At 39.1% G+C, this 24,794-nt stretch overlaps 2 protein-coding genes across 2 annotated transcripts in view; one reads left to right on the forward strand and one right to left on the reverse strand.

The window, feature by feature from the left end:
- Window positions 1–268: 268 nt before the first annotated feature.
- Window positions 269–24,794, reverse strand: part of LOC114503375 (olfactory receptor 18-like) — a 33,907-nt gene continuing 9,381 nt past the window's right edge. The window contains exon 2 of the mRNA XM_028520912.2: window positions 269–1,213. Within this exon, the coding sequence (XP_028376713.2) occupies window positions 288–1,118 (831 nt within the window). The 5' untranslated portion in view covers window positions 1,119–1,213 and the 3' untranslated portion in view covers window positions 269–287. The remainder of the gene's footprint in view (window positions 1,214–24,794) is intronic.
- On the forward strand, window positions 22,393–23,339 carry LOC114503644 (putative olfactory receptor 7A2). The gene has a single exon (XM_028521291.2). It carries the CDS (start codon window positions 22,393–22,395, stop codon window positions 23,323–23,325), a length of 933 nt encoding a protein of 310 aa, XP_028377092.1. The 3' UTR covers window positions 23,326–23,339.

Genomic DNA, 24,794 nt, shown 5'->3' on the forward strand with positions numbered 1-24,794 from the left:
TCAAGGCAGTTCAGGACCAAGAGTCCTGGGTAATTAATGCACGGGAAAGTGAGAGGAGCAACTGACAGTATGTGCATAAACCTGGAGGGACTCTCACTGAAGTACAGAGTACAAGAGACCTCTGAATCCATTAGAGTTGTGCTAAGAGGAAAAAATGTGTAGACAGAGAGCAGATCCATATGGATACAAATACACTATAAACTGTGGATTCAGAATTTCTTGTTATACATGTTCTATTTTCCTACTATCATCAGTGTATGAGCAAAAAAAGATCCATAGGTATAAAATTAGGCTATTCTTCTGATCACCCTCCATAGAGCACTCTTGATGTCCCTGTTCCTCAGGCTGTAGATGAAGGGGTTCAGCATGGGGGTGACCACAGTGCACATCACTGAGGCGACTGCACCCTTCCTCAGGGAGGATGACACAGTGGAGCTGAGGTACACCCCAAGGCCTGTTCCATAAAATAAGCAAACAACTGACAGGTGAGAGCCACAGGTGGAGAAGGCCTTATACTTCCCCCCTGATGATGGGACTCTCAGAATGGAGGAAACAATTTGAGTGTAAGAGAAAAGGATCCCTGAGAGTGGAACACCACCAATGATAGCACCCAAAAAATAGATCAATATGTTATTAATGGAGGTGTCAGAACAGGCAAGGTTGAGGAGTTGAGAAGGGTCACAAAAGAAATGAGGAATTTCCACATCTGCACAGAAGGTGAGTTGTGACACCATCAAGTAGTGCAGCTGGGAGTCCAAAAGACTGATGAAAAATGACAGCAGGACACACATGCCACAGAGGCGGGGGTTCATGACGACCAGGTAGTGTAGAGGCTGACAAATGGCCACCAACCGGTCATAAGCCATCACAGCCAGAAGTAGACTCTCCAAACTTCCAAATAGAGTAAAAAACGTGACCTGAGTTAGGCAGCCTGCATAGGTGATGGACTTGCTGTATGTCTGGAGGTTCACCAGCATCTTGGGGACTGTAGTGCTGCTGAAACTGATGTCAGCCAGGGACAGATTGGAAAGGAAGAAGTACATAGGTGTGTGGAGGTGGGAGTCAGAGATGATGGCCAGGATGATGAGCAGGTTCCCCAGCATGGTCACCAGGTACATGGCCAGGAACAGGCCAAACAGAAGAGTCTGCAGCTCTGGGTCATCTGACAGTCCCAGGAGGAAGAATTCAGAGTCACCTGTTTGATTCTGTGGTACTATGCAGATAGGACACAGTTTGAAAAAGAAGAGTGTGCTGAATAAATGAAACAAGTGTAGACACATCCATTTTTTGCATTCAAGCAATTCACAAATAAAGGAATCACACTTGTGCTTGAGGACCAAACACCACCCACCCACCCACCACCACCCCTTACCCTTCAGCAACATTTCTCAGTTGGGAACTGATTTAGAACTCTTTCCTTATAGATGTCTGGGCTTTTTACCTGTTTCTGTAAACAACCACTTTAGAAACACTGGCTCAAAGAATATTAGAAAAGAAAGGACACTGCAGATTAAAAATTTCCATCAATAGCAAAATATCAGCCTTCTACTTTGGAAGTAAAAATATGGAATGGGATATATTGTTTTCTAAGGAAAAATCATCTTAATTGGAAGACACTAAGAAGCAGCTTAATGTACTGTATCTCACTCAGATGCAGTACCAGAAATTCCCTTAATCTAGAATGTAGTCTTGAAGAGCTACAACCACATTAACTGCATTCTAACTTAGAATAAGCAGTTAGATTTTTGTATGGCAATTATCTTCAAGGGTTTTCATCTTTACTTGGATTTGTGACATCTATCTTCCAGGGAGACAAGTATTCACTCAAATGTGTGGGTTGTCTGGTCCAAGTCAGTCCTTCAACTCTAACTCAAATATGTATATTTTGTGCCTTAGTGGACTTCACGTTTTGCAAAATATGTCTTTGTTAAATGCACAAAATCATACAGCACCCCTGATCCTAAAAATGATGTTAGTTTATACTACACCAATGATTAAATAATAATTCATTTTTACGAATACCCTGTATTCATTTTTCTTTAGTGAAAGCTTATTGTCTGTCAATGATACACAGTCTCAGAGAAACATTTGCACTTGAGTTTCCACTTTACTGTTATTGTTCATCGTGGCTGTATAAATTTCTTAAATTTGACTCTAACCACAGACATTGGTAAAAGTTGATTTCTCATCAAATCCAACCCCCTAATGAACAGTGGGCAAACTGAGAACCAAAGCCATACCTCAAACCATAAATTGGCCTCCTTATGCCAGCTTAAATGCTTTTCAATCAGTTCTTCCTGAGAGAGATAGAATTGCACTTCCTCTCAATTCAACTCCTGGAACTTATGGACACAGACAACAGTGTGGTGATTGTGGTAGGGGTGTGTGGGTGTAGGTGGAAGAGGGTGTATGGGGGTTAAATGGTAATGGAAAATATACAATAAAATAAAAACATAACAAAGAAATGTGGTGATGGGCTGACCATAACCTGGAACCAATTAAATCAGAACTTGTACATGTAAGTCCTTTGGGCATACTATCATAAAGCCAGAGCTGAGAACCATTCTCAGACAATGAATAAACATTGTATATAGGAATTCCTTTCCATATCATTTTTACCCACTTCCCATATTAAACTATAAGTATGTAATAATCCATGCTGTAGAATTTTTGCTCATTACTGAAAAAACCTGTGGGGTTTTTTCCCTTCCCTGCATCAACTTCCCCTGCACTTCAGTTGTCTGAAGGCAAACACTGTCATGACTCTGATGGATGCATTTTTCTTACAATATTTTTATAATATTAGTAGTGAGTTATGCATTCATAGTAGTTTTCCTAAAAACTTACCACATACTACACACACTGTTCCCTGCGTCTCATTTACCACAGCATGGCATTTTAAGTCTCTTTGTGATATTCATACATGTGTTGCAACACTTTAAGTGATGTCTAATATTACCTGTGGGTTAAACTTCATTTTATTCTTCAATTGTTTTCTGTGACAGTGGTTAAGAAAATTCTTATGCCCCTCTCCACATCACATAAGTGAGCATTTCTTAAAGACATAGGCATAAAATATTTGAGTTGTAAATAAATGGATATATGTGCAGTTTTACCATTAATTACCTATATTGATTTTCCCAATAGAAAAATGAGACAAAAAATAATTGCCAAGGTGTGAAATTAGCAAGTTCCCTGACATCTGACTAGCAGTAGTCTTTTCATGGTAGAACCACATGAAAATCCCATCTCGTATGGGGAATGGTATTTCCATATCTGAGCTTTACAAAATGTGCTCACACATGTGTCACTTTTCATAGAAACCCCTAGAATCCACACATTCATTCAGTAAAAGTCCATGCAAACCTCTGGCTCCACTTTGCTAATTCACAGGTGAACTCCCCCCCCCCCCTCCAATTCCAAGAGAAGGGATTGGTGGGTAAGCCTCCGTTTGCTTATCTGAGGATAAAACAGGTTTGGAAAGAAGCAATCATTGTGCAGCTCTGAGTTCCCCAGCTGCCAGACACTCAATGTGAAGTGTGTGTGATATCTACACTCCTCTGACTTGGTATCTCTTACATAGAAATGGGAGAATAACAACCACCTCTGGGAAACATGTGACATCCAACAGAGGTTTGCCCTCCAGAAGTGTTCAGTCATGCTTTTGAAATCAGGTTGAAATAGTTAGGGTTTGCTGATGAAAACAATCATGAGAAAGGTGTAATGACATATTATTCCATCAGATAGCAGTGAAGGGAGGAAGCCTATAAGATCCCAGATAATTGGTTCACAGAGTGAGTGGAAATCCTAACATGTGTCTCAGTCCACACTATAAGATTTAGTTCTCTTTCTCTTTTCCTCTCTTTTTTTCATTTTTTTCTGTTTATGAAAATTACTGTTTTTCTTTATATTTAAGTGTTGTAGATTCTATTAATGAAAATTGATTGATAGGTTTCTTAGAAAATCAGTACTATTGATGCATGCAAGCATGGTTTACCTCCCGTCTAGTCCTACGAGACATTGCTGGAAGAATGAAAGCACAGGAAGGACAGCACCTGTTGTGTGGGAGCAATATTGCCTACTCTCTGTTTCTGAGATCCAAGGCAGAGTCTGTTCGGTATATAACAGAGATTATGATTGTTCTCTGTGAGCAGAGTGTAGGCCCTGGGTGATCAGAAATGAATTGGACCATTGTTTCCCTCCACGTATTCAGAATCAGCCTGTATAAGAACCAAAATATCTGAAACTTTCCATGTTGGTGCCCTCCCCTCCATTTGCCCCAACTCTCCTATATGTCCTAATGATGAAAGAGAAAATGCCCCTGACAGTCTCTTCTCCATCCATCATCTCCATAGTACTTACGGGACTGTTCTGTCTCTGCTGCAGTAGGACCAGGCAGTGAGAATCCACTGCTGCTGCCCTGCATGGGCACTAAAGGTTCAGGCTCCATCCCCAGGGCTGGCAGTTGGCCGAGTTTGTCATGGGCCTCCTGATGCAGTGACGTGAGACAAGAAGACTCAGATGTGAAACCCACTGGACTGAGATGGGGAACTTCAAGGATTGGAGGCAACACTGATGATCTATTCTTGCATGAACTTGGGAGAGCAATGCTCACAGCTCACAATTAGCCAAATCAGTCTGTGTTATCCCAGTCTCTGAGGACTTGCTATTATTAACAGAAGAGGGAAATGAAAGGTACTTCCAAGGATTTGGCCCCTTGTCAGAAGGAAGCTCCCTTGTACTCCTCACTTTCAACTTCCAAGTTGCAGGAATTTCATAAATTCAGACAAGTTTTTTTCAGTTAAAAAAAGCAATGTCTGACTTGTATATCTGCTCATTCATTGGATTGATAATTCTATGTGAAGATAATTATGCTGTCTCTACCAAAAATATGATATAATTTCTATTTTCTCATTTAAGATGTGTCCATCTAAGGAGAAACTTTCTCTTTTTCTTCTGTAGTCTGTTTTGGGGTTTGGGATTTTATGTGTTAAGAGATGGGTTGTTGTTGCTATTTTGAAAGGCCTATTTTTTTCATAGAATTTATGTGTGTTATTACATTACACAACTATTTTTTCCAAAGTTCTATTTTTTCCACAGAAATTATGTGTGTTATTATATTAGACAACTGTCTATTTTGATATGCCAAATAACAATTTTCATGAATACAACAGAGTGTTTCACAGATGTCTGTGTTCTAGATGTAGGGCTGCAGTCATGTCATCTTTTTAAAATTTAATTTATTGGGGTCACAGTGGTTAATAAAATTATTAGCTCTCAGGTGTACAATTCCATAATACATCATTTGTATATTGTATTGCAAGTTCACCACCAGGCATCAAGTTTCCTTCCATCACCATTTATCCCCCATTTACCTCTTCTACCTCCTCCACTCCTTCTCCCTCTGGTAACCACCATACTGTTCTCTGTGTCTAGATGGACTTTTTCCTTCCTTAATCCCATTGCCATTTTAACCCAGCCCCCCTACATCCTTTCTCTTCTGACACCTGTCCATCCATTCATTCTCCATGTCTATGAGTCTGTTTCTAGTTTGTTTGTTAGTTTATTTTGTTCATTAAATTCCACATGTAAGTGAAACCATACAGTGCTTGTTTTTCTTGGGCCCATTTCAGTTAGCATAATGCTACCCAAGTATTATAATAATAATAATAATAATAATAATAATAATAACAATAACAATAATAATAATAATATATAAAAAAGAAAGAAAAAAATTAAAAATTCTCCATGTCCATCCACGCTGTGACAAAAAGTAAGATTTCCCTTCTAATTACAGCCAAGCAGTATTTCATCGTGTAAATGCACCACAACCTTTTATCCACTCATCTAATGATGGGTACCTGGGCTGTTTCCAGGTCTTGGCTATTGTCAGTAACACCGCAATGAACATTGGGGTGCATATATTCTTTCAACACAGTGTTTTGGGATTCTTCAGATGTATTTTCAGAAGTGGAATCTTTGGGTCATAAGGCAGTTCCATTTTTAATTTTTGGAGGAAACTCCAAACTGTTTCCATAGTTTTGCTTTAGTCTGCTTTCCCACCAACAGTGCAAGAAGTTGCCTTTTCTCCACATCCTCATGAACACTTGCTGCTTGTTGATTTATTGATGACAGCCATTCTGACAGGAGTTAGGTGATATGTCATTGTGGTTTTAATTTTCATTTCTCTGATGATTAGTGATGTTTAGCATCTTTTATTATGTCTATTGGCAATCTGTATGTCCTCTTTTTTTTTAATTTTATTTTAATCATTGTTCAAGTAGTTTTCTCCCCCCTACTCCCATTCCAGCCCACCCATCCAACCCTCCCCCCTTCCCCCCCATTCCCCCCCACCCCTAGTTTTTGTCCATGTGTCCTCCGAATTTGTTCCTGTAAACCCTACCCATTCCCCCCTGAAATTCCCTCTTCTCTCCCCTCTGGTCACTGTCAGACTATCCCCTATTTCAGTGTCTTTGGTTATATTTTGCTAGTTTTTTTTGTTTTGTTGTTTAGATTCCTGTTAAAGGTGATATCATGTGGTATTTGTATGTCCTCTTTGGACAAGTTTCTCTTTAGGTCCTCTGCCCATTTTTTAATTGCATTGCTTTCTTGTTTGTTTGTTTGGTTGGTTGGTTGGTTGGTTGGTCGGTTGGTTTGAGTTGTACAAGTTTATAAGTTTGGGATCCTGATCCTTTGTAATTGGCAAAAGTGTTCTCCCATTTGGTTGGTTGTCTTTTCATTTCTGGGTCGGTTTAATTTGCTGTGCCAAAGCTTTTAGTTCGATGTGATTCCCTATTTTTTGTATTTTCTTTTGTTTTCCTTGTGTAAACAGATATATCCCCAAAAAATATTGTTATAAGAATGTCTAAGGTTTTACTGCTATGCTTCCAGGATTTTGAGAGTTTTGAGTCAAACATTTAAGTCTTTAATTCATTTTGAGTTTATTCTTGTGTATGGCGTAAGAAGATGGTCATATTTAATTGTTTTTTGCATGTATCTGCTCAATTTCTCCAACACCATTTATTCAATAGATTATCTTTACACCATTGTATTTTCCTGCCTCCTTTGTCAAATATTAATTGGCCATAAGGCAAGGTATTACTTCTAGGCTCTCTGTTCTGTTCCATTGATCTACATGTCAGTACCATGTTGTTTTGATTACTTTGACCTTGTTCAATAGTTTGATATCAGGTAGCAAGATTCCTCCAAATTTCATTTTCTTTTTCAAAATTGCTGTGGCTACTTTGGGTCTTTTGTACTTCCATATAAATTTTAGAATTATTTGTTCTAGTTCTGTGAAATATACCATTGGTATTTTTATAGGAATTGCACTGAATCAATAGATTGCTTTGGGTAGTATTGGCATTTTCATAATGCTTCTTACCCATGAACACAATGTATACTTCCATTTATTTGTGTCTTCTTCAATTTCTTCCTTCAGACTTTTTTGTGGGGGGAGCATTTTCCTTTATTTTAAAATTGTCTATGCTGTTACAGTTGATCCCATTTTTTCTGCCTTTCTCCAACCCCACCAAGTTCCACCCTCTCCTCCTCCAGCCCCACCTGCTCCCATCCCAAGCCAAATCCCCATATTGTCATCTGAGTCCATGCGTTGTCCATAAATGTTCCTTGGTTAATCCCTCCACTATCTTTCATCCCGTAACCCTCCCTCCTTTCCAGCAGCTGTCAGTCTGTTTTATGTACCTAAGCTTCTGTTCCTATATTGTTTGATAGTTGACTGTGTTCATTAGATCCATATATAAGTAAGATCATGTGGTATTTTTCATTCATTTCTTCAAATTCTTACAACTTTCCTAGTACAGGTCTTTTACATCCATGGTTAAATTTATTCCTAGGTATTTTATTTTTTGATGCAGTTGTAAATGAGATTGTAGTCTTAGTTTTTTTTTTTTTTTCAGAGTGTTGTTGATATATAAAAAATGCAACTGTTTCTGGATATTTATTTTGTGTACTGCTAGTTTACTGATTCACTTATCAGCTCTAGTAGGATTTTTAGGTAGATATTTTAAGGTTCTCTAATACACAGTATCATGTCATCTGCAAATACTGACAGCTTTACTTCTTCCTTTCCAATTGGATGCCTTTAATTCTTCTTCTTGTCTGATTGCTGTGCCTAGGACTTCCAATTCTATGTTGAATAAGAGTGTTGAAAGCAGGCATCCCTGTCTTTTTCCTGATCTTAAGGGAAACACTTTTAGTCTTTGTCTATTGAGTATGATGTTGGCTGTGATTTTGTCATACTTGGTCTTTATCAAGTTGAGGTATGTTTCCTGTATTCCCATTTTGCTTAGAGTTTTTACCATAGATGGGTGCTGGATTTTATCAGATGCTTTTTCAGAATCTATTGATACAATCATGAGATGGCTATCCTTTAATTTTTTTAGGTGACATATCACATTTATTGATTTGTGAATGTTGTACCAAACTTGCATCTCTGGAATAAAACTCACTTGATCATGGGATATGATCTTTTTAATGTATTGGTAGATCCAGTTGGCTAGTATTTTGTTGAGGACTGTACTGTCAAAGTTCATTATGCATATTGGCCATAATTTTATTTCTTTGTACCATCTGGTTTATAATTAGGATAATTCTGGCCTCATAAAATGAATGTGGGAGTCTTCCCTCCTCTTGAATTTATTTTACTCTATTTTAATTGTTGTTCAAGTACAATTTTCTGTCTTTTACTCCCATCTCAGCCCACCCCCTAGCTCTCCCCACCTCCCTCGAATTTCCATCCTCCCTAGTTTGTGTCCATGTGTCCTTTATACTTGTTGAACTTTTAAATATATATTTTATTGATTATGCTATTACTGTTGTCCCGTTTTCCCCCCATTATTCCCCTCCACCCTGCTCACCCCCTCCCACCCACATTCCCTCCCTTTAATTCAAGTATATGGTTTGTACATATAAATTCTTTGGGTTCTTCATTTCCTATACTATTCTTAACCTCCCCCAGTATTTTCTACCTACCCTTTATGCTGCTTATTCTCTGTACCTTTCTCCCCTTCTCCCCCTCCCAGTCCCCTACTGATAACTCTCCATGTGATGTCTGCTTCTGTGATTCTGTTCCTGTTCTAGTTGTTTGCTCAGTTTGTTTTTGTTTTAAGGTTCAGTTGTTAATAACTGTGAGTTTGTTCTCATTTAACTGTTCATGTTTTTTATCTTCTTTTTCTTACATAAATCCCTTTAACATTTCACATAATAAGGGCTGGGTGATGATGAACTCCTTTTACTTGACCTTATCTGGGAAGCACTTTATCTGCCCTTCCTTTCTAAATGAAAGCTTTGCTGGATAGAGTAATCTTGTACATAGGTCTTTGCCTTTCACGACTTTAAATACTTCTTTTCAGCCCCTTCTTGCCTGCAAGATTTCTATTGAGAAATCGGCTGCAGTCTGATGGGAACTCCTTTGTAGGTAACTCTCCTTTTCTCTTGTGGCTTTTAAGATTCTCTCCTTATCTTTAATCTTGGCTAATGTAATTATAATGCATCTTGGTGTGTTCATCCTTGGGTCTGACTTCTTTGGGACTCTCTGACCTTCCTGGTTTTCCTGAAAGTCTATTTTCTTTGTCAGATTAGGGAAATTCTCCTTTATTATTTTTTCAAATAAGTTTTCAGTTTCTTGCTCTTCCTCTTTTCCTTCTGGAACCTCTATGATTCAGATGCTGGAATGTTTAAAGATGTCCTGGAGATTCCAAAGCTTCTCCTCATTCTTTTGAATTCTTGTTTCTTCATTCTGTTCTGCTTGAATGGTTATTTCTTCCGTCTGGTCCAAACTGTTGATTTCAGTCCTAGTTTTCTTCCTGTCACTGTTGGTTCCCTGTAGATTTTCCTTTATTTTGCTTTGGGTAACCTTCATCTGTTCCTTAAGTTTGCAACCAAGCTCCATTAGTTCTGTGAGCATCCTGATTACCAGTGTTTTGAACTGTGCATCTGATAGTTTGGCAATCTCTTTGTCACTTAGGTGTATTTTCCTGGAGATCTGTTCTTTCATTTGGACCATTTTTTTTTCAATCTTGGCATGCCTGTTATGTAGTAAGGGGTGGAGCCTTAGGGGTTCACTAGCACAGGGCAACTCGCATAGCTGCCTTGTGGCACTGAATGTGAGAAAGGGGATTGGGAGGGAACAGTGCTGCTTGCTGCACTCTCTTCCAATGTTCAGTCACTTCCCCCACTACCCACAAGCAAATTGGACATTTCTGGTGCTGACTGCTGGGTGGGAGGGTTTGTGTATGTTCTAGGACCCTGTGGGTCTCTACAACAAACTCTCCTGTGAGGCTTGGAATTTGCTCCAAGATCACTGCTTCAACTTTCACAGGTGTTTTCAGTCAGAGGCTTTGAGGCTTTATTTCTTCACACTGGAACCCTGGGTTGTGCAGTCTGTCTCACTCCCCAGTTGTTCCTCCTGGTTTATCTGCACATGAATGTGGGAACACCCAGTCCACCAGCCACTACCTTTCCAGGTCCACCAGCCCCAACCTGCCCCCCACCCCAGTCCTCCAGCTACTGCCTTGTTGCAAGTCCTCTCTGTCTGGCTGCCTGTCTCCACCCCTCCTACCAGTCTGGATGAATGTTTCTTCTTTAACTTCTTGGTTGTAAGGCCCCATACAGTTTGATTTTCTGGCAGTTCTGGTTGTTTTTTGTTTGTAAAGATGTGGTTGTCCTTCTTTTGTTTGTGCAAGGAGACACATACTGTCTACCTATGCCTCCATCCTGACCTGAGATCTCCTTTTGAATTTTTTGAAGGATAGCTGTTATTTCTTTTTGAAATGTTGGGTAATTCAGCTGTGAAGACATCAGGTCCATGACTTTTGTTTGTTGGGGTTTTGTTGTTTTTTTTTTATTATGGCTTTAAGTTCGTTAGTTGTAAATCTGTCTATTCAGAATTTCCGATACTTCCTGATTCAGAAGTTTTAGAAAATTGTGCCTTTCTAAGAATTTATCCATTTTACCTAGATAGTTTAATTTGTTGGCCTATATTCTTCATAAGATTTTCTTACTATCCATTGTATTTTGTTGGATTCAGTTCTCACTCTTCCTCTTTCACTTCTGATTTTACAGTATTTATTTTGCTCTTCTCTCTATTTTTCTTGATGAGTCTGGTTAAAAGAATTTCAATCTTGCTTACCTTTCCAAAGAAAGAACAGCTCTCAGTTTCACTGACCTTTGGCATTGTTTTATAGACTCATTTTCACTTACTTCTGCTGCAATCTTTATCATGTATTTCTTCTACTTACTTGGGGCTTCATTTGTTGTTCTTTTTCTAGTTCTTTTAGGTGTAAAGGAAGATTCCTAATTTGAGGTTGTTCTACTTCCTCATGGTAGACCTTTTATGCAATGAATACCCACTTAGGTCTTCTTTTCGGTGCCCCATAGATTTTGGGTTGTTGTGTTCTCATTCTCATTTGTTTCAAGGTTTTTTACAAATGTTTTCCTTGATCTTACCCTTAATCCACTTATTGTTTAGTAACATGTTATTTAGCTTGCATGTCTTTGTGTGCTTTCCAGCCTTTCTTTTTGTGATTATTTTCTGGTTTCATATCATTATGTTTAAAGAAGATGATTGATGTGATATCAATCATCTTAAATTTCATGAGACTTGTGTTGTATCCTGACATGTGGTCTATTCAGGACAACTTCCCATGTGCCCTTGAAAAGGATATATATTTTGCTTATTGGGGTAGAATACTCTAAAGATAACCATTAAATCTATCTGATCTGATGTGTCCTTTATTGCCCTGTTTCCTTATGATTTTCTGTCTGCACAATGTGTTCATTGATGTCAATGGGTGTTAAAATCCCCTACTCTGACTGCTTTAGTATCCATCTCTCCATTCATGTCCATCAAGATTTACCTTATATATTTAGGTGCTCCTAAATTGGGTGCATAATTGTTTTCAAGAGTTATATCCTCTTGTTATAGTGCTCCATTTATCATTATGTAGTGTTTTTCTTACAGTAACCTTTGTTTTAAAGTGCAGAAGGGAGGTCATTAGGCCTCTCCAGGATTTGTTGTTCAGTGTCCTAAGACAGTGTCCCTCAAACACTTGATCCTTTGGCATGCTTTTAAAAGAAGTTTCTCAGGACCCATCAATCAATGTCTAGATAGGTACTCAAAAGAATTAAAAAGAAACAACTCACAGAGATTCTTGCAGGGCAATGTCCATAGAAGAATTACATAAAATATCAAAACCATCCAGTGTCCATTAATAGATGAATGCATAAACAACATGAAATATATGTGCAATGGAATATTATTCAAATTTTTAAAGGAAGGAAATTCTGAATCATGTGTAATGTAGTTGAAACTTGAAACCATTTTGCAAAGTGAGATATGCCAGACACAAAAGGATAAGTATCATATGAGTTCACTTTTATGAGGTACCTAAAATAATCAAATTCATAGAGGTAGAAGTAGAATAAAGGTTTCAATGTGGAGGAGGTAGGAAGAATGGGGAACTGGTGTTTAATAAGCATAGAACTTCTCTTTGGAATGATTAAAAGGGTGCAGAAATAGACACTGGTATTGTTTTCATGATATTGTGATTATACTCAACACTACAAAATTGTACATTAAACATGGTTAAAATGGCACATATGCATAACACTTTAACTATATAAACATACATAGCCATGATATATATATATATATAAATAAATTAAGGTAAAATAAAGTAAAACCATTGCAATTTTCTTTTAAATGTAGGTTCTGGGGCTCTTCCTCTGGAGATGTTGACAAGATGAGTCTAGGAAAAATATAAGTCTGGAAATATATATATTAACAAGAGTTTCAGTTGATATCTTGATAAAGCCAAAATTATGAAATATTGTCCAAGAGAAATGAGTCTCAATGGATTATAATACAAATCAGCAAAACTTGGAACTTCTGAAAATTTCAAATGATCAGATCCAAACTCAGGTCCACAAAGGCAAAAATTGGGAAATGAGATTCTGAAATCTGTTCTGACAAATGCTCAAGATCATTCTGGTTCAAGCCTAAGCTTGAGAGCCATCCCCTAGTGAAACCTAGGACACTTTACTATTCGACAATCTATCCAATTAGGAACCTACAAATTGGAACATGATGAAAGCTGGCTCTGACCGGTATAGCTCAGTTGGGTGGGCAGCATCCCCAAAAATGAAAGCCTGCCAGTCCCATTACAGATCATCACACATGCCTGGGTATGGAGTTCACTAGGTGCCTACAGGAAGAAATCAGTTTTTCTCCCACACTAATGTTTTTCTCCCTCTCTTTTCCCCTCCCTTCCTCTCACTCAAATAAATAAATAAGAAATAAATAAATAATACATAAATAAATATTAAAAAAGAAAATAATAACACATTTTTCCAAGAGGAGATCCAAGGAAGACTAGAGTGACTCTTCCCAGAACAGGGATCCAGAAGAAGAGAATCACAGATGGTCTCACTGTTAGTCTCTCAGAGATAAGGAATTGACAAGACAAAGACACCTTCCTTTGTGACCCTGCCCCCAAGGAGTCACCTTATCAGGGAATGAAAGGGGCATTGATCAATTTGTTTAACAAGCTTCAGAGGGGAATCTTCCCACAGGGCCACATAACCTGTAACATATCAACTTATAGTCAGTCACCAAGGCTCTCAAGTGCCAGACCCAACACACTTATTCCTTCTCCAGCAGATACAGCCAGGCCTTGTCCCACATGCCAGGCTCTGAATTCTTGCTATTATGGAGGACAGACCTTCCTTTCACATCACCCACCTTCCATGAAAAAACAAGATTCACACTGTCAAAACTTCAGAGCCCAGTAAGTATTGTAGGAAATAAGAAAAATGGATAGGCCCTGGCTGGTGTAGCTCAGTGGATTGAGCGTGGGCTGTGAACCAAACTGTCGCTGGTTCAATTCCCAGTCAGGGCACATGCCTGGGTTGCAGGACATGACCCCCAGCAACCGCACATTGATGTTTCTCTCTCTCTCTCTATCTCCCTCCATTCCCTCTCTAAAAATAAATAAATAAAATCTTTTTTTAAAAAAGGGGATGGTAGAGGGTATAGGATATTGACTATTGTTAAGCACAGGGCAGGGGAAACCCTCTGTTGACTATGGAGAATGAGCTCTAGAGGTTACTTGCTTGGGAGGGTGAATGGCTAGACTCCTTGTTTGAAGCTGCCATTGTGTGATGAGATTTTCCTTCAGTGATTTGTTATTTGCTTAGATTATTTATGGAAATTATAGGAATGGGGAGGCAGAGTTAAACCCCCAATCTCTTTCCCACCATAACACTTCCCACACTCTTACTGTGTAGGGGTACAGTCATTAGTCTTTGGTGTGCAAATGGACACCCCCAGGTACTGATAGAGCTTTAGATCCTTTACAGTGATGCCTTTTTATTTATTTATTTTTTAGCATCATCACAATTTATTGGTACTAATACAAGAGTCAAGAAAGCAGTGCAATAAAAGATCAATGAACAAAAATCAACAGAATTTCTATTCCATGACAAACATGAATTAGAACATATAAAGAAAAAAAGAAACCATTTATGATCATAAGTACTGCACAATACCTAAGGAAAAAACATAACATGGAATAAACAAAATGTATATGAAGAAACTGGTAAGACTTTCTTGACATGCATAAGAGATTTAAAAATGACAGTGACAGTGAAGTCTTGAACTTCTTTTCCTTTGTTACCTGGCCCAGGAGCTCCAACACTTCCATCTTCATTCAACCTAGACAAATCTTAATTCTTCTTCACCAGCCTCATTTATTCAGGAACATCCCCTGTGTCTCAGAGAGGATCTACCCTTCCCCTTCTTCTTCACCCTTATCCATTGGTGTCATTAGGGACCTTCAAGAAAGAGAGGTCTGAGGTCTCTGGTGTCTAGGACCACAGTGTATGAAGACTGGGGTTGGGTGGGTGAGAGAGGGAAAGTGAAGGATGTACAAAAGTCCAACATCTAGGCTCTTATTGACATATTCCCCTTCAGCTCTGGGAATTCTGGGAAACACTAGAACTGGCATGTCCCTTTCTCATAGATCCCCTTGACACCACTGGGTTGTCTAGTCTCATCCTTAAGCAGTAACATGAAATCAATAGCAAGATCAGAATTTTTTCTTCATCTATTTTGATTTATTTCTCTTGTTTAAAATGAGTGACTGGGTTCTTCAAATATATGATGTAAGAATTCACTACCCAATTTCCGTTGCCTTAAGTTTTCCACCTTTAAATCCATCTTTCACTCAAGACACCAGAGAAAATTGTCATACAAACCATGACCCTCCTTTGCTTGCACTTCCTCCACATCCCCATCCTTCATTTATGACGCTTTTCAAGGTTCCAAGGGATGTGGTCACCTCTTCAATCTAATTCCTCATCATCCCTGTCCTCCACTGTTCTTTAGCTAATGACTAAAAGCGCACTGTTCCATGATGCCTCTTACTCATGGTCTTTCCTCTGCTCTATTTTCTCTTAGGAAAGCCCCTATTTAATAGTCCACCAGTGTAACTTCTTGCCCAGGGACCCCTTCCTCCAGGAATTCTTCCCTGATTCCATCACTCCAGGCTGCATTGGGACTCCTCTCAGTATCCATCTCTCTAGATTGCGTTTATCTTACCATTTAAGTCACTGTATTACAATGGCCTGTTTGTGCATCCATCTCTAGAAGATGGGTTCCCTGAGATTGAAAACCCTATAGCTGACACTTAGCCTGTCCCAAAGGAGCCTTTTTTGCCAAGTGGCTTCCAGGAGTTCTTCAGTGTGTGACAAAAGGCCTAGTTCAATTCTTTACCTCCTAACATGGCTCAACAAGACTGCCCATCAGCATTAGATACTAGACACAGAAGAGAACATATTTGGGCATCAGTAGAGAGAAAAGGATAACTGACAAAGGCCTGTATCCTCCGATTTTGATTTCTAACCTCTGGTCTTAATGTTAAAGGTTTCTAATATGTGGGAAACTTGTTAAGATGAATGTCATTATTCTTCTCACAACACTTTAAATCATAACTCAGCTGCTTCTGCAACTCCAGGTGGGACTTGTGTGGAAAAACGTTACTGTGGTACATTTCGCTTCCAAGAAACTAACAGCCAACCCTGCAGCAGCCAGAACCCTGGCTTTGTCCATCAGAACAAAATTATTTCTCATTAGTTTCTCTCCCTCTTGTTCATTATTATTTTCATTGAATGTTTATCACTGTCTCAATCTTCTTATTTGTCTTGAGGAAGCAATATTTGACAATCCTAGCAAAAACCCATCTCGTAACTTTATCAAACACACTTAACTTCTTAACCTGGAAGGTTTGCTTGGGCTCTGCACCCTCTCTCAGAGGAAGCAATAAGCATCTGAAACCACGTTCAGCTTCAGAGGCTGACCCCTTCTTTAACCATTCCTCCAAGCATCAAAGGTCTGGAAAGTATTTTAATATTATCCTCCATGGTCCTCATGAAATACACTAGGGCCTCCCTTAGTGTCTTCAATAGCTTCTTGAAACTGGAAAAAAACATGTGACTAAACACATTTTAGTATAAGTTAGTCTAGCGACTACACAGAAGCATTAAGTTCTTACAGCAATCATCAACCTTATAATAAAACAACATTGAATGAAACAATGTTATTTGAGGACCTGCTGTACTTGTAAGGACAGAAATTACACCAGGATGTTTGCATATCAACCCAAAAGCATGAGAGTCAGACAAGAGGTGATAATTAAAGTAGCACAGGGAAGGTGGAGAGAGGGGGCATTGGTCCAGTCTCTGCCTACCTCTGACTCTCTCCTTGCCAGGTCTTGGGGGTCCTGGAACCAGAGGGAAAAGAATGGGTGTCTTCATTCACTTTCCCATCATCACTCTCTCCTGGAAAGTGGATCTTCACGTGTTTGGGGAGAGAGCACAAAGGAAGCCATGTCTGCTCATACAGGGAAAAGAATGTTTAGCAGTTTCACATGCAAGAAAAAGGATTGACAATGTGAATGTTCAGGGACTTCCAGGAAGGGAATTAAAAGATGATGGATATCCTCATATATAATCTCAGCGAAAAAAATGTGTAACGATTATCCTTTATATAATTGTTCATACACTTGACATTTTCCTGTTTAGTCTCTCGGTCATCCTTGTTTGTGCCTCCAGATAATTAGGATAGAAAGTCAGGGGTGTGTGCACAGGTATTTCAGAAAAAGGCTTTGCAGAAGCAGTTGCTGATGCTATTTGGGAAAGAAGCCCAGGTCCTTTCCCAAAACGTCAAGAGAACAAGAGAAAATAGGCTGAGTTGTTTGGACCTGATAGGAATCTACATTGGAAATGCATGTTGCCCAGCATTGGGAAGAGGACAATGCTATTTAATGAGCAGTTAACTTTATATTCCCTTTTTTGGTTCCCTTTCTCTCTTTTCTCCATCACCACCTTATTTATCCTCTCTCCATATAGTAACCTCCTTGTGGGTAAGAATTGCTAAAAGTTTTGGGGTAGTGGATACCCAAAGACTATATAATGAGCTGCAGCAATGAAATAATATTGGTTTGTAGCTCATCTTTTTATTAATTCTACCACCAAACCAATGCAAGGAGTCTCTTTTGCACTAAGAACTCAACTACCATTGAGAACTGATGTGGTTGGGAATTACCTAACCAGGTGAGAGCCTGTGCCATGTATATAACCACAGGTAGGAATGAAGAGAAAGAAGTAGAGGGAGGTTTAGGCAAAGGGAGAAGATCTTGACAAATTTCAGACATGTAAGGCAGTATGGCCCTTTTGGAAAAGAAAAGCTTTGTAGTATAATCAGAATTTAGAATAAAAAATGAGAGGAGGTAAGAAACAAGGCTAGGGTGTCAAAGTGGAATCACAATATACCAAGGATTTCGGATGTTTTCAGCAGGTGGCACAAAGGTTTACAGGAACAAATATAAAGGACACATGGATAAAAACCAGGGGAGGGGTGGAAATGGGAGGGAGGTGGAGAGGGATGGGAGGGTGGGCTGGGATGGGAGTAAAGGGCAGAAAACTGTACTTGAACAATGATTAAAATAAATTTTTTTTAAAAAGGCATTTCAAAGATGTCAGGTAAGGGAGTAACAGGATCCAATTTCCATTTGTAAATCTCAATCAGATGGACGTGTGGAGGAATCAAAGGTGAAACTGGAGACCAGGAAGGAAGTCTCTGAAATAGTCTGGTAAGCCATGAAATTGTTTCCTCTTTTCCAATGCAGTTGATGGTGTTAACACACACAGCACACCAGGGAATATCCAGAATCTCAGACATCTCCCATGTACTCTCCCCTATTCTGCTCAATAAGAGAAAACCCAGTGCAACTCAACAAGCCACACTTATTCAAACACAAGATAATTTTTTGCAATATTATTGCAAATAGTATTATTGCAATATTATTGAAATAAAAATATTCCAATATTTTGCAATATTATACTTTAGAAATGTATCCTGACAGTTTGCTTAGAATATCTCCCACATGATCAAAGACAGCCAGAGATGATTCCAAACTGCCCCTACTCCAAAGAGTCAAAACAAAGATATTTATCCATTGCTAAACAAATCCAATGTGATATGGCCATTTTTATCATTCCAGGGACAATATCCAGTTTTGAGTTTCTTTAATTGAGATATAATTGACATATAACATTATATTAGTTTCTGGTATACAATATAATGATTTGGAGTTTGTATATATTGCAAATGATCTCTCCAATAAGTCTAGTTACCATCTATCACCTTACATCCTTACAGAAATTTCTTTCTTGTGATGAGAACTTTTAAGATATACTTTCCTAGCAACTTTCAAACATGCAATACAGTGTTAAATATAGTTATCAGCCATATATTACATCCCCATGACTTATTTATTTTATATCTGGAATTTTGGACCTTGGGATCCTCTGCTTTCCCCTCCCACTTTGGTTTTTATACCTAAGAAGACTGACAATACTGACAGCCTCCCTTGTAGTGAGGGGCATTATGGAATAGCAAGTGTAGGAAAACACTTATAACAAGGAAAAATAGAACACTGGAGATCACTGAATGGGTTTATGCTATTCCTTGTCTCTGGTTATAGGACCCATCCCTCTGTGCCTGCTTACAGGACGTTAAACACCAGGGGTGAGGAGAGGAGAAAATAAGTGGACTGTGAATGAGTGCATCCATGTTCCCAGCCCCATGGTAAGCAGCACCCTATGTGAATGCCAAATCCAACTCTCATCCTTTCAGGCTGTGTTAAAATCCTGGGCAATTTTGCTCCCCCCCCCAACTCCCCGCCTCCAGTATTTAATGAACAGGATAGACAACATGACTCAAAATTCTGTTTGTGACCTTTGAAGTAGTATCTTAGAGTATTGAAATAATTTAAGCCTTGATATCGGCTCTTCCTTTGAACATTTTAAACAATCCCTTAACTTCGCAGATGAAACGTATTTTGTCAAGTGACATATATAAGAAGTGAATCTACATTCTACTCATCCCCCAATCATCTGTCCAGGTATTTGAGATATTTTCTGAAATTTTCTCACCTCCAAGACATGGTTATCTGACCCTTTCATGAATCCTAGAGGGGAAAGAAAGCCCAGATCAAGTTACTGAGTTCACAAGACCTCATGTTTCATTTTTGTGTTAGAGTGAGTATAAACCATTTTATCTCTAAGGTGCAAAGTTGCTGTTTACTGATAATTATAATCCTGGGATAAAGAAGATAGATAAGGGTTCCAGAGGACAACAACCAGGGGTTGATCAACAATATGATATGTTGCAGGTAACAAATAAAACAATGTAGAATTCTTAAATTTTGTTATTATAGCTTTTATGTCCACTTACTTCAAGAAATTTATTTATTTAGGTTTTATTTTTATTTTTTAAATGCATTTCATAGATTATGCTATAACATTAGTCCCGGTTTTTCCTCTTTATTCCTCTCTGCCCTGCACCCTGACTCCCACTAACATTCCCGCTCTTAGTTCATGTCCGTGGGTCGTACGTATAAGTTCTTTGACTTCTCCATTTCCTATACTATCCTGAATCTCCTCCTCTCTATGTTGTATCTGCAAATTATGCTTATTATTCCCTGCATTTTCCTCCCTTCTCCCCTCCTCCTCACTGATAACCTTCCATATGATCTCTTTTCCTGTGATCCTGTTCTTGTTCTAGTTGTCTGCTTAGTTTGTTTTTGTTTCGAGGTTCAGTTGTTCATAGTTGTGAGTTTGTTTTCATTTTGCTGTTCATGTTCTTCATCATTTTCTTTTTCTTAGATAAATCCCTGTAACATTTCCTATGATAAGGGCTTGTGATGATGAACTCCTTTAACTTGACCTTTTCTGGGAAGCACTTTATCTGTCCTTCCATTCTAAATGGTAGCTTTGTTGGATAGCATTATTTTGGATGTAGGTCCTTGTCTTTCATGACTTTGAATGCCCTTTCCAACCCCTTCTTGACTACAAGGTTTCTTTTGAGAAATCAGCTGATAGTTGTATGGGAACTCTTTTGTAGGTAACTGCCTCCTTTTCTCTTACTGCTTTTAAGATTCTTCCCCTATCTTTAATCTTGGGTAATGTCAGTCATCATGATGTGCCTTGGTGTGTTCCTCCTTGGTCCAACTTTTTTAGGACTCTCTGACCTTCCTAGACTTCCTTGAACACTATTTCCTTTGCTAGATTGAGTAAGTTTTCCTTCATTATGTTTTCAGATAAGTTTACAATTTCTTGCTCTTCTTCTTCTCCTTCCAGCTCCCCTACGGTTTGGATATTGGAACATTTAAAGGAGTCCCACAGATTCCTAAGCCTGTCTTCATTCTTTTGAATTCTTGTTTCTTCATTCTGGTCTGGTTGAATGTTTATTTTCCTTCTGCTCCAAGTCATTGATTTGAGTCCTGATTTCCTTCCCTTCACTCTTGATTCTCTTTATATTTTTCTTTATTTCACTTTGCATAACCTTCGCTTCTTTCTCTATTTTGCAACCACATTCAACCATTTCTGTGATCATCGTGATCACCAATGTTTTGAACTCTGCATCTGATAGGTTGACTATCACTTCATCATTTAGTTCGATTTTTGGAGTTTTGATCTATTTTTTCATTTGGGCCCTATTTCTTTGTTTTGGTGTATCTATTACATTGTAAGGGGCAAAGCCTTAGGTATTCACCAGGGTTAGGCAACCCTCATAGTTGCATTGTGGCACTGTATGTGGGCAGCGGTCCAAAAGAGAACAATGCTGCTTGCTCAGCTCTCAGAGGGCTTTCAGTCACTTCTCCCATTACCCACAAGCAAACTGGTGACTTCTGGTGCTGATTCCCAGGTGGGTCGGTTCGTTTGTGTTGTACGACTCTCCTGTGGGTCTCTCCTACAAATTCTCCTGTGAGACTAGGAGTTTCCCCTACCATGTTCACCCCCACCGGATTTACAGCCAGAGGTTTTGAGGCTTTCTTTTTCCACACTGGAACCCTGGGTTGCATGGTCTGTCTCACTACCCAGTTGCTCCTCCTAGTTTATACTCATGCAAAAGTGGGACCATGTAGTCGATCAGCTGTCACCTCACACACCCATCCCTCCAGCCAGTGCCTTGCCATGTGCCCTCCCTGCCCCAGGTGTCTGCCTCCAACCCTCCTACCAATCTGAATGAATGTTTCTTCGTTAACGTCTTGGTTGTCAGACTTCCATATAGTTCCATTTCCTGGAAGTTCTGGTTACTTTTTGTTTTCAAATTTGTTGTTGTCCTTCTTTTGGTTGTGCAAGGAGGCAAAGTGTATCTAGCTACACCTCCATCTTCACTGGAAGTGTCTACTTCAAGAAATTTAATATGTAGAGGTAATTTAGGCCTATCTGGAACCAGTCACAGTTCAGCTTCCTGCTACAACAAAAGCCAACTTTATGCAACAGGTGCTGTTGAAAGGAAAGAGGTTTATTCAAGTGCTGCCACGTGAGAAGATGGGGACCCCTACCCCCAAGGTCAATCTTAACATCTCAATGCAGGCAAAGGTTTTTATAAGTAGGGAGCAAGAAAGGAGAACAAAGATCAAGGAAGAGCTATGGGGATGCATGTAGTATGGTTCATGGTCCCATTATGGATTTTAAAGGGCAGAGTCCTGGGTTTGGCCTTCTGACTTATGTCACTTGCATTCCTATATCTGGACTGTTGGCATTGGCTGAGGCCTTGAGGTGAGCCTCCTCCTTAGATTCGCACAGGAACTGAAACTGCTAATTAAAAAAAATAATAATTTAATATGCAAGATCTAACTTTGAGGAAAAAATTCATGTTACAGTAACATGCTGGGTTTAACATTTACTAGGTTTATTATGGATGGCCTTATATAAGTACAGTGTATTCATTCCCCATTACATGTTCAGTATCTATTTCATGCTATTTTCTTTTCTGAATAATCTAGCTGATATGTCAGCAGTATGGAAACAGGAAATCAAACACAAGTGTCATATTTTATACTTCTGGGATTTTCCCAAGACTCAGAAAATCAACCCATCTTATTCTGTATTTTCCTGTCCATGTACCTGATCACTGTGTTGGGAAACCTGATCATCATCCTGACCATAACCTCTGACTCCTACCTCCACATGCCAATGTACTTTTTGCTCTCCAACCTGTCCTTGGCTGACATCTGTTTCACCTCCACCACCATCCCAAAGATGCTGGTGAACATCCAGACACAGAGCAAAGTCATCACCTATGCAGGCTGCATAACCCAGATGTGTTTTTTTAATATTTTTGGAGTTATGGACACTCTTCTCCTTACACTGATGGCCTATGACCGGTTTGTGGCCATCTGTCACCCCTTACACTACACACTCATCATGGACGCCCATCTCTGTAGCCTGCTGGTTCTCATATCTTGGTTCATCAGCACAACATACTCCCTGACCCAGAGTCTGTTGACATTGCGGCTGTCTTTCTGTACCAACTGGGAGATTTCACACTTTTACTGTGAACTTGCTCAGGCCCTCACCATAGCCTGCTCAGACACACTCATCAATCATATCCTGATCTATATGGGGACTACCCTTTTTGTCATTGTTCCCTTCTCAGGGATTCTTTGCTCCTATATTCGAATTGTCTCCTCAATCCTGAGAATCCCATCAACACATGGGAAATATAAAGCCTTTTCTACCTGTGGGTCTCACCTGTCCACAGTTTCTTTATTCTATGGGACAGGCCTTGGTGTGTATCTCAGTTCTGATGCACCTTCCTGGAGGAACATGATTGCCTCAGTGATGTACACTGTGGTCACGCCAATGCTGAACCCCTTCATCTACAGCCTGCGGAACAGGGACATCAAGAGGGCTCTACAAAAAGTTCTTGGGAGAAAGCTCTATGTTCTGTAAGGGGAACACTGATCCTAGGATTCTAAACTGACAGTAATAAAAGCAGCTGTCTAAAAAAATTCCACCTTTTCTGTATAAAAGATTTAAACATAAGTCGTGATACCATTAAAGTCCTAGAGGAGAACATAAGCAGGAAAATCTCAGATATTTCACACACCAGTATTTTCACTGATACATCCCCTAGAACAAGGGGCATCAAGGAAAGAATAAACAAATTGGATCTCATCCAAATAAAAATGTTCTGCATGGCTAAAGAAAAGAATATTAAAATAAAAAAATAACCAACTGTATGGGAAAACATATTTGCCAATGATACTTCAGACAAGGGTTTAATTTCCAAAATATATAAAGAACTCAGATGACTCCATGTAAGAAGACAAGCAAACCAATTAAAAAAGGGTAAAGGAGTTGAACAGACACTTCTCCAAGGAGGACACACAGAGGATCCAGAGATATATAAAAAGATGTTCAATATCACTAGCCTTCAGAGAGATGCAAATTAAAACAAGAGTGAGACACCACTTCACACCAGTCAGAATGGCCACCATAAATAAACCAACAAACAACCAGTGTGGGAGAGGCTGTGGAGAAAAGGGAACCCTAGTGCACTGTTGGAATTACAGACTGGTGCAACCACTATGGAAAACAGTATGGGATTTCCTCAGAAAACTGAAAATGCAACTGCCTTTTGACCCAGCGATTTGACTGCTAGGATTACATCCTAAAATATTAACACCAATCCAAAAGAATCTATGCACCCCAATGTTCATAGCAGCAAAATTTACAATAGCGAAATGCTGGAAGCAACCTAGATGCCCACCAGTAAATGAATGGATAAAAAAACTATGGTACATTTGCACAATGGAATTCTATGCAGCAGAAAGAAAGAAGGAGCTCCTACCCTTTGCAACAGCATGGATGGAACTGGAAAACATTATGCTACCTAAAATATAAGCCAGGTGGTGAAAGACAAATACCATATGATGTCACCTTTAACAGGGACCTAAACAACAAATCAAAGAAACAACCAAAAGATAACCAAAGACAATGAAATTGAGAACAGGCTGACATTGATCAGAGAGGAGAGGGGGGTGAATTTCAGGTTAAAGGGGTGAAGGGTTTGTAGGAACAACTATAAAGGACACATGGACAATAATGGGTTGCGGGATGAAAATGGAAGGGAGGTAGAAAGGCTGAGGTGTTGGGCTGGGGTGGGGGGAAAGGCAGAAAACTGTACTTGAACAAGAATAAAAAGAAATAAAAAGAAAAAGAAATCCCACTTCTTCATCACATTGAATTTTCCTTATCATCCATCCTCTGTAAGTGACTTTGGATATGATGGCTTTTTAAGCACTTATGGATTATGGTCTCTATGGATTTACCTATTCTGGGAATTTCATATAAGTTCAATCATACCATTTTAAAAATCCCCCTGCCTTTTCTTTCAGTGGAGTTGAATTCAATCACTC

Source organism: Phyllostomus discolor, chromosome 8 (assembly GCF_004126475.2).
Source record: "Phyllostomus discolor isolate MPI-MPIP mPhyDis1 chromosome 8, mPhyDis1.pri.v3, whole genome shotgun sequence".
Classification (NCBI taxonomy): Eukaryota; Metazoa; Chordata; class Mammalia; order Chiroptera; family Phyllostomidae; genus Phyllostomus; species Phyllostomus discolor.

Coding starts and splice junctions, on each gene's coding strand:
- LOC114503644 (XM_028521291.2), top strand. CDS start 22,393: ATGGAAACAGGAAATCAAACACAAGTGTCATATTTTATACTTCTGGGA.